Here is a 13,901-nt window from a genome sequence, read left to right on the forward strand (position 1 = left end):
AGCTCCGGTGAGTCACCGATGCTGTGGCCACAATGCTCTGGCTTCCAAGTCCTCACTACACACACACACACACACACACACACACACCAGTGAGCACACATACACACATAGCAGACACATACGCCACATGGCAGCTGCGGGCAGGCCGGGCTGAACTCTGAAGCTGTCACCTGAGCTCCGCAGTTCAGTCCGGCCTCTCCGCAGCTGTGACATGAACTGAACCGCAATCGCCGGGGAATCAGTCGGCACTCGCGGTTCAGTCCTGCAAACCCAGAGTTAGTCCAGGCTGCAATCCGGAGCTCAGGTGAGAGCACAAAAGTTCAGTGCAGGTAACCGCCTCCAGGCCTTGTATTACTGGAGATTCCTCCAGTAACCAGTCCGATTCTCCACCGAGCACATACGCACACAGAGCGCACATGCATGTATACACTGTACACACACACACACACACTGCTGGATTCTCACCTGTCCCCAGCAATGCAGTCCCCAGCAGAGAGCAGAGCTGAAGACAGCATCGCTGGATACAGGTAAATATAGAAAATCTTTTTATTTTAAAGACCTGTGTTTTTTCCGGGGGGAGGGGGGGAGAGAGAGAGACAGAGAGAATACACACACACATATACACAGACGACATGTATACATAGCGTACAGCCATATACACAAGCATATACACAGACGACACATACACACAGTGTACAGCCATATATACACACACACACACATACACACACACACACACACACACACACGTACACACACACGTACACACAGAGTACAGCCATATATACACACACATATAGACAGACGACACATACGCACAGCGTACAGCCATATACACACATATACACAGACGACAGGAACTACACCTCTCAGCATGTCCATGTTATATAACTACAGGAGGGAACTACACCTCCCACCATGTCCATGTTATATAACTACAGGTGGGAACTACACCTCCCAGCATGTCCATGTTATATAACTACAGAATGGAACTACAACTCCCAGCATGTCCATGTTATATAACTACGGGAGAGAACTATACCTCCCAGCATGTCCATGTTATATAATTACGGGAGAGAACTACACCTCCCAGTATGTCCATGTTATAGGATTACAGGAGGGAACAACTCTCATCATGTCCATATGCTATAATTACAGGAGGGAACTACAACTCCCATTATGTCCATGTTACAGAATTACAGCAGGGAACTACAACTTCCACCATGTCAATGTTATATAACTACAAGAGGGAACTACGCCTCCCCGCAGGTCCATGTTCTATAATTACAGGAGGGAACTATAACTCCCACTATGTCCATGTTATAGAAGTACAGCAGGGAACTACAACGTCCAGCATGTCTATGTTATAGAATTACAGCAGGAACTACAATTTCCAGCATGTCTATGTTCTATAATTACAGGAGGGAACTACACCTCCTGCATGTCCATGTTATAGAATTACAGCAGGAACTACAACTTCCAGTATGTCCATGTTCTATAATTACAGGAGGGAACTATAACTCCCACTATGTCCATGATATAGAAGTACAGCAGAGAACTACAACTTCCAGCATGTCTATGTTATAGAATTACAGCAGGAACTACAATTTCCAGCATGTCTATGTTCTATAATTACAAGAGGGAACTACACCTCCTGCATGTCCATGTTATAGAATTACAGCAGGAACTACAACTTCCAGTATGTCCATGTTCTATAATTACAAGAGGGAACTACACCTCCTGCATGTCCATGTTATAAAATTACAGCAGGGAACTACACCTCCCAGCATGTCCATGTTATAGAATTACAGGAGGGAACTACACCTCGCAGCATGTCCTTGTTATAGAATTACAGGAGGGAACTACACCTCGCAGCATGTCCTTGTTATATAACTACGGGAGGAAACTACACCTCCCAGCATGTCCATGTTATAGAATACCCGAGTCAGCCTGCTGCCATGACTAAAGGTCCAGTCACACTAAGGAACTTACCAGCGATCCCAACAACGATAGGGATCGCTGGTAAGTTGCTAGGAGGTTGCTGGTGAGATGTCACACTGCGACGCTCCAGCGATCCCACCAGCAACCTGACCTGGCAGGGATCGCTGGAGCGTCGCTACACGAGTTGCTGGTGAGCTCACCAGCAACCAGTGTCCAGCCCCCAGCGCCGCGTGGAAGATGCTGCGCTTGGTAACTAAGGTAAATATCGGGTAACCAACCCGATATTTACCTTGGTTACCAGTGCACGGAGCTACACGTGCAGAGAGCAAGGAGCAGTGCACACTGAGCGCTGGCTCCCTGCTCTCCTAGTTACAGCACACATCGGGTTAATTACCCGATGTGTGCTGCAGCTAAATGTGCACAGAGCAGGGAGCAGGGCACACCGCTTAGCGCTGGCTCCCTGCTCTCCTAGTTACAGCACACATCGGGTTAATTACCCGATGTGTGCTGCAGCTACATGTGCACAGAGCCGGGAGCAGCGCACACTGCTTAGCGCTGGCTCCCTGCTCTCCTAGCTACAGCACACATCGGGTTAATTAACCCGATGTGTCCTGCAGCTACATGTGCACAGAGCAGGAGCCGGCACTGACAGTGAGAGCGGCGGAGGCTGGTAACAAAGGTAAATATCGGGTAACCAAGGACAGGGCTTCTTGGTTACCCGATGTTTACATTGGTTACCAGCCTCCGCAGAAGCCGGCTCCTGCTGCCTGCACATTTAGTTGTTGCTGTCTCGCTGTCACACACAGCGATCTGCGCTTCACAGCAGGACAGTAACAACTAAAAAATGGCCCAGGACATTCAGCAACAACCAACGACCTCACAGCAGGGGCCAGGTTGTTGCTGGATGTCCCACACAGCAACATCGCTAGCAACGTCACAAAAGTTGTTCGTTAGCAGCGATGTTGCTAGCGATGTTGCTTAGTGTGACGGGGCCTTTAGGTTAACTAAGGTCACTCCAGGGGCCTCCCCGCCCGCTGTCACACAGCTAAATACATAGATATATGATTTCTTAATCTGATAAACATAGATGCTAGATATATAGCAATATATAGATCGAGGAGACATTATAGATACAGATATACATAGTTTACCCATACATACATAAATAATATATTCACATCAATATACCTAATACTGTACATAGAAATAGAATATAATAACATTTCTATTTATTGTCGTTCTGTTACTGTTATGTAAAAGTAAGAAGCTTTGCCATTATTTTTGACATGTTAATAAATTGTAACCTTTCACTTCCTTTGTGTTTTTTAGTCCACTTTGTGAACGGACAATCACACACACATCAAACTGCAGAAAACAATCTCCCACCTCCAATTATAGTCACAACAGATTACAAGAGACCATATAATAATAATAATAATAATAATAATAATAATAATCTTTATTTCTATAGTGCCAACATATTCCGCAGCGCTTTACAATTCAGGAGGATCATATACAAACAAGTAACAGTTACAGAAAATACAATAATTAGAGGAAAAAAAAGACAACCCTGCTCATGAGAGCTTACATCTACAATGAGATGGGGGGACAAAGTACAAGTGCTTATTTACAATAACAATCCAGTCATCTCAAGGAAATAGGGGATAGATAAAGGCTGCCTGGACCAGTTGGCCAGAACCTTGAGATGCATTTGGGTGCTATGGAGTTTGACGTGGGATTATGTTCTGAGAAGGTGTGGAGGGACTATGTGAATTTAGTTCGGCTAGGGAGTTTGATAGGCCATATAGTGTAAACACACACACAGCACACAGGGGAGACACCACATAGTGAACACAGCTCAAGAAACACAACACCACATACCAATATACAGCACACAACAAGGAAGATACAGTGCACGGCTGTGAAAGAGGTCAAATGACGCAACACATACAATACACAAATGCGGAGGGATGACATACAACAGATATATTGGAAAGTGCAAACAGTGTGACACATTTCCACTGCCCCTGTCAGCACCAGTAAGCATAGACAGATGTTCATTTCACCGCACTCCCGTAGTGATAGCATCAGGCCTATTTCTAGTAGAAAGATATGAAGCTGTCATGTTCTGGTTGGGAGAGCCATAGCCAGTCTGTGCATTGCGGACCAAGACTGGATCTATGTAGTCAGACGTCTGAATGAGACCTTACTGAAATTACTAGTAAGTGGTAATATATACTGCTCAAAAAAATAAAGGGAACACTTAAACAACAGAATATACTATTAGTATTCCCTTTATTTTTTTGAGCAGTGTATTATACTAATGCCCAGTGGCTGTGATACAGTGCTTTTCAGGTGCTTTCTATTGTTAAACCTTATATATGCTACAGGGAGAGAAACAACACAGTAGTCAGCAAACTTTAATTGATAATACCTTGATTTTTGAGCCTGCTGTAGTCGGTCTACTTTTCTTTTCTGAATCCAATTTTTCTGGGAAAAGACTCTGTATGAACTGGCTGGACAGAAAAAGAATATATATTTCCATTTGTAAGTACTGTTATGTTAGATGCTGATCCAATTAGTATAATATCTAAAACTCTGTCAATGGGGCAAATTTGAACAGAACCACCAGTGAAGAAAAAAGGGTTAAAAGCTCCGCACTTCCATAGGGATGAAGTCAAGGAACAGATGAGTGTAATGCATAAAATAATTTGTCAACGCGTTTCAGAGCCTTCAAGACTCCTTCCTCAGGACAAATCACATCATATGATATAACTTGATATGTTTTTCCTGAGGAAGGAGCCTAGACGGCTCTGAAACACGTTTACAATAAATCATTTTATGAATTGCACTCATCTGTTCCTGACTTCATCCTTACGGCGGTGTGGAGCTTTTAACCCTTTTCTCTTCGCCAGTGATTGTCTTCCACGTGGGTCTCTGCTGCAGCCGGTTATATATCTACAGTGGTTGTGACTCTGGGTGAGTCCATCACAGACCTCCTGTTAATATTTTATCCAGATAAAACCTTTCTTTCCAGATTTGCTTACTTATATTTTACAATGTAATGGTATGGTAATAGGTGTATACAGAGACCGATATAAAACAATATTCCTAAAGGCAATCTGTCAGTTAGATCAACCCTCCCTTAATCACATATATATATATTGGAATGCAGGTCTTTGAAATGTAAATCCATCAACACCTTTATATCTTCTTTTTGTTGCTGCATTCCTGAGGAGCTTTTTAATTCAAGTGCAAATGAGGCTTTAAGATCTCTTGATGTGACAGAGCACTTCTGGAGCCACTGCCTCCACAGTTTGTTTGCACACCCAGCACCAATGTTCTTAGCTTGCTTACTGTGAGCTATCAATCAAGCTAAAGACTTTGGTCCTGGCAGGAAAACAACCTTGCTACATTAACACTTACACAGGTTTAGGGAAATAAAGTTGATGAGAGTTCTTTAAGTTCTGTGTCATGCTAAGTGCCTGAGTGCCGCATTTGCATATGCATGAAAATGCTAATTACTCAGAAATGCAGCAACAGATGAATATATAAAGGTGTCAATGGATACATTTCAAAGACCTGAATGCCCCAATATGTGGTTTGAGAAGGGGGAAGTTGATGTTAGTGACGGATTAACATTAACACACTTGTCTATAACCATATGTAAATCTTAAGACACTCTAATTTTACACGACTATAAAATTTATTTCTCCAAATGGAAACTTTTGATGCAGAAAACATTACTGTGTGACCGAGTTTTCAGTGATGAATATATTTTCTGAGTGGATTTCCCACTATTGATTAGTCAACTCAAAGAGCTTTTACTATATACAGTGGAACCTTGGATTATGAGCATAATTGGTTCCAGGAGTCTGCTCTTAAACCAAGTTACTCTTATATCAAAGCAAATTTTCCCATAGGAAATAATTGAAACGCAGATAATTCGTTCCACAACCCAAAAATATTTGCTGTTTTTATACAAACTTATTACACTTATACAAAATAATGTTATGTATTCATATAAAATTATTACAGTACAGTAATACAAATTACTTTACAGTGCAGTAAAAAACATAAAGCAAATTAAACTGCACTTTAGCTTACAATAAAATTGTTGGTGTGCGGGAGGTACAGTATAAGCAATGTGCTATACTGGTTAGCAGAAAGAGTATAGTACTATATCCACAAATGCAAATTGATAGACATGCTATATAGTATATACTGTATTGTGCAATGGTATATTGTATACAGTATACAGGACATATGTACAGAAAGTTACCTCCAGAGCCGGTCAAAGCGCAGTGAAAGGACAGAACCGAAAGTGTGAACGGTGAGTATTTGCTCTTCTTGCAAAGCATTGCTCTTAAACCAAGATACAAATTTGTAAAAAGCTTTGCTTGTCTTGCAAAACACCCTCAGGCCCGCAACACACATCCGTTGAAAACGTGCGTGTTTGGTCTGTTTCCGTACATACCGGAGATATGACCAAACGTGCACATATGTTTTTTTATGTTTAAAAGCACACGTGCGTGTTATTTGATCTTCCGTGTGTTCGTGTGCGTCCCACGTTTTTTGCTCCGTTTGGCACGGAAGCATGTTCGTTTTTGGGACGGAGCACGCACACACGGACATAATGTTAGCCTATGGGAGTCCAAATAAAACGTTCCTTGCACGGATGTGTGGTTATTAGTGATGAGCGAGTATGCTTGTTACTACTCGGTACTCGCACGAGTATCACTGTACTCGGGCTACTCGGCGGGGACCGAGTAATCTCGCGATACTCGTGCTGTACTCGTGGTCTTCATCCCTGCATGTTGGCGCTCTTTTGAGAGCCAGCCCTAATGCAGGGATTGGCTGGCAGACCACTGCAATGTCACAGCCCTGTTAGTTGTGGAATTGCAGTGATTGGCCGGCCTGCACAGCGTGACCGAGCCTTTATACCGGCGGGCGCGCTGTGCTCTGCACACAGCCATCCAGACAGTCAGTGCAGGGAGAGTGTTGCTGCTTCAGGGAAAGGTTTGCGGCCCTTTATAGTTATTTCCGTAGCAGGGCTGCAAACAGTGTGACCAGAAGTCCTTCTCAGGACTATTATAGTTGTATACAGGCAGGCAGGGTATAGCCAGGTCGGAGTACAGTAGCAGAGTCCTTCTCAGGACTATTGTTGCTGTATACAGGCAGGGTATAGCCAGGTCGGAATACAGGCTAGTGACCAGAAGAGTCCTTGTCAGGACTATTGTAGCAGTATACAAGCAGGCAGGCAGGCAGGGTATATAGCCATTCCTAGTGGTGACCGTATACCAGCCTTCATCATATCTGGGGCTGGTGTACACAGTCTAAAACAGTCCTGATAGTGTCAGACATCTCAGCAATTGTCGCTCCTAAAAACCTGTTAGGTTCTTAGTGCGTCCGTGCTTGCATTTAAAAAACGCACGTGTGTGCCTGTCGGTGGCAGCGTACAGGTGCACGTTTTGCACAAACTATTATATAACGCACAAGTCTAGTGAATAATACACGTCAGTCAGCAGTGTCTGATAGTGTCAGACTTCTCAGTAATTGTCGCTCCTAAAAACCTGTTAGGTTCTTAGTGCGTCCGTGCTTGCATTTAAAAACCGCACGTGTGTGCCTGTCAGTGGCAGCGTACAGGTGCACGTTTTGCACAAACTATTATATAACGCACAAGTCTAGTGTATAATACACGTCAGTCAGCAGTGTCTGATAGTGTCAGACTTCTCAGTAATTGTCGCTCCTAAAAACCTGTTAGGTTCTTAGTGCGTCCGTGCTTGCATTTAAAAAACGCACGTGTGTGCCTGTCGGTGGCAGCGTACAGGTGCACATTTTGCACAAACTATTATATAACGCACAAGTCTAATGTATAATACACGTCAGTCAGCAGTGTTTGATAGTGTCAGACTTCTCAGTAATTGTCGCTCCTAAAAACCTGTTAGGTTCTTAGTGCGTCCGTGCTTGCATTTAAAAACCGCACGTGTGTGGCAGTCGGTGGCAGCGTCAGGCTCCATATTGTCCCTGGATAGAGACGTGCATGATGGACTGTAAACCTGAAGTGCCCATTGTAAGGAAGTGGGTCTATTGTAGTATAGCCCTTAGGCAGGGCAGCCAAAAATTTGGAGGCTCCACATTGTCCCTGGATAGAGATGTGCATGAGGGCCTCAAAACATTGTTCCCATTGCAAAGGAGCGGGTCTCTTGTCGTTGTAATGCCCATTCTGAAAGAATGGGCGAAAAAATTTACCACTGGGGGTATACCTGAAACAACGGCCTAACTATTGTAACGGTCATCATGCTGGCGCATGAGGAGAAGGAGGAGCAGTCCAGCGATTAGCCAAAGTCCAGAAGTGTGTTACCATGGGTGAGTGCAGGTACATGGCAAATTCCCGTTACAAACTTTAAATTCCGCTGTCATTTGCTGGTGGTGTGGTGAAGTCTGGCCCAATCCAACCCTTGTTCATCTTGATCAGAGTCAGCCTGTCAGCATTTTCAGTTGACAGGCGGGTGCGTTTATCTGTAATAATTCCACCTGCGGCACTAAAAACACGCTCTGACAAAACGCTAGCGGCAGGGCAGGCCAGGACTTCCAAGGCGTAGAAAGCCAATTCATGCCACGTGTCCAGCTTGGATACCCATTAATTGTAAGGCACAGAGGAATGTCGGAGTACAGTTGTTTGATCTGCAAGGTACTCCTTGAGCATCTGGGCAAACTTAGGATTTCTTGTGGCACTACCCCGTACTTCAGGGGCTGTGGTATGTGAGGGGCTGAATAAACTGTCCCACATCTTAAAGACTGTTCCCCTACCTCTGGCGGATTGGACTTGTGCCCCTCTCGGCTGTACGCCTTGGTTGTCCACTGATTCCTGACCTATGCCGCTAGCGTTTTGTGAGGGGAATGCTTTGCCTACTTCCGTGACTATGGCCTTCTGGAACTGCTGCATTTTGCCTGACCTCTCCGCCTCGGGAATAAGAGACATAAAGTTCTCCTTTTAGCGTGGGTCTAACAGTGTTACCAACCAGTAATGATTGTCGGCCAAGATGTTCTTAACGCGAGGGTCACGAGACAGGCAGCTTACCATAAAGTCAGCCATGTGGGCCAGACTCTTAACAGCCATCACTTCAGTATCCTGACCAACACGATGACTGAACATGCTGTCCTCCTCCTCCTCATCATCTACCCTGTCCTCTGGCCAGCCATGCTGAACCGAGGATATGACTGCATGTCATATCCTCAATTTGGCCGGAGAGTTGCTCCATGTCTTCATCCTCCTCCTCGTCATAGTCCTCCACTGCACGTTGTGATGAGACGAGGCTGGGCTGTGTGTTATCACCCACACCCACTACTGTTTCTTGCTCCAACTCATCGCGCTTCGCCTGCAATGCATCATGTTTGTTTTTGAGCAGAGACCATTTTAGAAGGCAGAGAAGCGGTATGGTGATGCTAATAATGTCGTCATCGCCGCTCACCATCTTGGTGGAGTCCTCAAAGTTTTGGCGGATGGTACATAGGTCGGACATCCATCTCCACTCCTCAGGTGTTATGTGTGGAGTTTGACCCATTTCCCTACGGCTTAGGTGATGCAGGTACTCAACAAGTGCCCTCTTCTGCTCACATATCCTGACCAACATGTGCAGAGTTGAATTCCAACGCGTGGGGACATCACACACCAGTCTGTGAGCCGGAAGATGCAAATGGCGCTGAAAGCCGGCAAGGCCGGCTGAAGCAGTAGGTGACTTTCGAAAATGTGCAGACAGGTGGCGAACTTTTACCAGCAGATCAGACAGCTCTGGGTATGACTTTAGAAACCGCTGAACCACGAGGTTGAGCACATGGGCCACGCATGGACCATGTGTCAGCTGGCCTCGCCTCAAAGCCGCCACCAGGTTCCGGCCATTGTCACACACAACCTTTCCTGGCTTTAGGTTCAGAGGTGTGAGCCAGTGATCTGCATGCTGTTTCAGAGCTGTCCACACCTCTTCTGCATTGTGGGGTTTGTGACCTATACAGATTAGCTTCAGCACAGCCTGTTGCCGCTTCGCCGAGGCAGTGCTGCAGTGCTTCTGTGTCGCCCTGGACAAGCCAGGGGCCACAGAGCACAACACTTACACACCCCACACTCCCTGCAGGCACATCATAGTCAAAACACAAAATCCTTGTTGCCTTCCCCAGGGGCTGTTGTCGACACCAGGGGGTGGAGCCAGGCGGTTGGTCTCCACCCACCAAGGAGTTCACAGTCCTGGAGGAGGGAAAACACAGGCAGTGAGAGTTAAGCTAAGGAAGTGGAAGGAGGAAAGTAGTAGAGAGGAGAAAAGTGACAGCAAAGAGCCTGAAGTTGGTCCGGGTGTGTGGCCCGGACAGGACAGCAAGGTTGGCAGGATGTGGTGACCGTCTGCAGTGGAGGCCGATTGGAGTCTGCCGTAAGGACCGTGGACGGGTGGTGACCCGGCGGTACCGGACCGGTATACAAAGAGAAGCCAGCACCATTGGCAGGGGCCTTTCGGATCCCGGCAAGGCTTGGTGTCGCCGTGAATTTGCCAAATCCGTTAGTGAAGGGGACCTCCGGGTTTCCAAACAGCCAAGTCCCGATAGAAGGCAACCGTCCAACCGTGAAGGGGAGACACCGCCACCGCCAAGGGCAACCGTCTCCCAGGGCCAGCGCCTGTGGGCAAAAGGGGCTCCTCCGGCCCATATCCAGGTCGGGGAGCGGGTTACCGGTGGGAACCCATCGCTACCAACACTGAACTTAGGTGCAGGGAGAGACAGTCATCACTAACCTGCAGGGAGGAACAACCGCAGCCGTCCGAGGGACCCGTCCATCCAGCCGCTTGTTTTACCGTGAACTGTGTCATCATCATTGGGCTGAGTGAGTACCTCCATGCCGTGCGGCACAGCGCTGCCCCTGCGACCCTGCACCTCATCAGGCCCCGCAACCCGCCTGTCATCCATCTCTACCCCATCACTGGGCCCCGGGACAACCAACCCCCCTACCCACAGAGGGGAGAAATAACAACAAAGCTGCTCCCTGTCACAGGCTCCCGGGATCCCCGTCCAGAGCAGCGGTGGTGTCCACACAATCACCACAACCGTGGGTGGCGTCACGGACAATATCCCCAAAACCCAAACCACCCCTTTTCACTCACGGGCGAGGAGCGCCGCTCGAGTCCCCGGGATCCGGCCATCGCTCGAGCCACCGAGCAGCAGCAGCCGTAGAGCAGCGGCAGCCGGACCCGAGCAGTGGGAGAGCGCAGCGTCCCCTCCTCCGCCCGAGACACTTCCAGCTTGGGACTGGTGTGGAGGGTAAAGTGGATGAGGATGCGCAGGAGGAGGAGGAGGCTGAGGAGCATGACATTCCGGAGCTGTAGAGTGTGGGTGAAACCCTGACTGAGGTAGGGCCTGCAAAACTTGGTGTGGGAAGGACGTGTTCCGTCCCTTGCTCAGACTGGGTCCCAGCTTCCACAATATTAACCCAGTGTGCCGTCAAAGAGATGTAGCGGCCTTGCCCACAAGCACTTGTCCACGTGTCTGTGGTTAGGTGGACTTTGGGTGAAACAGCGTTGTTCAGGGCACGTGTGATGTTTTGTGACACGTGGTTATGCAATGCGGGGACGGCACACCGGGAGAAATAGTGGCGGCTGGGGACCGAGTAACGTGGGACAGCTGCCGCCATCAGGTCGCGGAATGCTTCTGTCTCCACCAGCCTAAAAGGCAACATTTCCAGCGCAAGCAGTCGCGAAATGTTAGCATTTAGAAGTGTGGCATGTGGGGCGTTGGCAGTGTATTTGCGCCTGCGTTCAAAGGTTTGCTGAATGGATAACTGAACGCTGCGCTGGGACAAGGACGTGCTTGATGATGGTGTTATTTCTGCGTGGGCAACTGCAGGTGCAAGGCCGGAGGAGGCTTGTTCGCGGGCAGCATGGATAGGGGATTGGCTCGCATGCACAAGCGAAGACGTACCAGTGACATCAGCAAGCACTGCTCCTCGACTCTGTTGTACATCCCACAAAGTCGGGTGCTTGGCTGACATGTGCCTGATCATGCTGGTGGTGGTCAGGCTGCTAGTTTTGGTACCCCTGCTGATGCTGGCATGGCAGGTGTTGCAAATGGCCTTTTTAGAATCATCTGGAGCCAACTTAAAAAACTGCCAGACTCGGGAAGACCTAACATTTGTACAGGCACCTTGTGTCGTGTTGTTGTTCCGGGGAACGGATGCCTGACGTCTGCCTGGGGCCACCACCCTGCTTCTTACTGCCTGTTGGGATGCTACGCCTCCCTCCCCCTGTGCACTGCTGTCCTCGCTCTGCATATCCTCCTGCCAGGTTGGGTCAGTTACTGGATCATCCACCACGTCGTCTTCCTCTTCCGCACCCTTCTCCTCCTCCTGACTTCCTGACAATTGTGTCTCATCATCGTCCACCCCTTGTTGAGACACGTTGCCAACTTCGTGAGAACGTGGCTGCTCAAATATTTGGGCATCTGTACATACAATCTCGTCATGGCCCACTTCAACAGGAGCTGGCGAGAGGCCAGAATGTGTGAATGGAAACGTGAACAGCTCTTCCAAGTGTCCAAGTGTGGGATCAGTAATGTCCGTGGACGTGTACTCGGCCTGGTGGTAGGAAGGAGGATCAGGTTCTGAAATGTGCGGTGCAGTATCACGGCTACTGACACTTGACCGTGTGGAAGACAGAGTGTTTGTGGTGGTGCCAATCTGACTGGAAGCATTATCCGCTATCCAACTAACAACCTGTTGACACTGGTCTTGGTTCAAGAGCGGTGTACTGCTGCGGTCCCCAAGAATTTGGGACAGGACGTGCGAGCGAGTAGATGTGGCCCTTTGTTGTGGCGAAATTAGAGCTTGCACACGACCTCGGTCTCTGCCTGCACCACCATCACGTCCACTTCCTTGTTCGTTGCCAACGCCCTTGCGCATTTTGCAATGCTGTCCTGATGTGTATTCACTAGACTTGTGCGTTATATCCAAGTTTGTGCAAAACGCACACAAGTGCACCTGAACGCTGCCACCAACAGGCACACACATGCGGTTTTTAAATGCAAGCATGGACGCACTAAGAACCTAACAGGTCTCTATCCAGGGACAATGTGGAGCCTCCCAATTTTTGGCTGCCCTGCCAAAGGGCTATACTACAGTAGACCCACTTCCTTACAATGGGCACTTCAGGTTTACAGGCCCTCATGCACGTCTCTATCCAGGGACAACGTGGAGCCTCCCAATTTTTGGCTGCCCTGCCAAAGGGCTATACTACAATAGACCCACTTCCTTACAATGGGCACTTCAGGTTTACAGGCACTCATGCACGTCTCTATCCAGGGACAACGTGGAGCCTCCCAATTTTTGGCTGCCCTGCCAAAGGGCTATACTACAATAGACCCACTTCCTCAAAATGGGCACATTAGACTCAAGAGGTCTTCATGTACGTCTCTTCTCAGGGACATCGAAGTGCCACACAATGTTTTCACGTAAAATCTTTCATGTAATCTCCAAAAGTAACATACACCAGCTCTATCTCACTATTGGGTATGTGCCCTTAACATTTCCGCCATGAAAATTCATTTTGGTGTCATTTTGGAAGGTTTTCGGGTGAGTCCGTAAAAATGGCGTAAAACGCGGACAAAATTGTTCACAGCTGTGACTTTTGAGTGATAAATGCTTCAAGGGATCTTCCCCATGCTGTTGCCATGTCATTTGAGCACTCTTCTGAGACTTTTGTGACATTTTTAGGGTTTCTACATGCTGCCGGGGGTCATTTCATAAAAATACTCGGGTCTCCCATAGGATAACATTGGGCTCGGTGCTCGGGCCGAGTACACGAGTATCTTGGGATGCTCGGCCCGAGCCTCAAGCACCCGAGCTTTTTAGTACTCGCTCATCACTAGTGGTTATGTTGTCCGTGAGAAATGTCCATGTGTGATGCAAAATGTCGTTACTACAT

At 47.7% G+C, this 13,901-nt stretch overlaps 1 protein-coding gene across 1 annotated transcript in view; it reads right to left on the minus strand.

The window, feature by feature from the left end:
* The window catches only part of LOC142315335 (unconventional myosin-If-like), a 279,905-nt gene that overhangs the window by 71,607 nt on the left and 194,397 nt on the right, over positions 1-13,901 (minus strand). The window contains exon 16 of the mRNA XM_075352538.1: positions 4,376-4,457. Within this exon, the coding sequence (XP_075208653.1) occupies positions 4,376-4,457 (82 nt within the window). The remainder of the gene's footprint in view (positions 1-4,375; positions 4,458-13,901) is intronic.

The sequence above is a fragment of the Anomaloglossus baeobatrachus genome, chromosome 1 (assembly GCF_048569485.1).
Source record: "Anomaloglossus baeobatrachus isolate aAnoBae1 chromosome 1, aAnoBae1.hap1, whole genome shotgun sequence".
NCBI lineage: Eukaryota > Metazoa > Chordata > Amphibia > Anura > Aromobatidae > Anomaloglossus > Anomaloglossus baeobatrachus.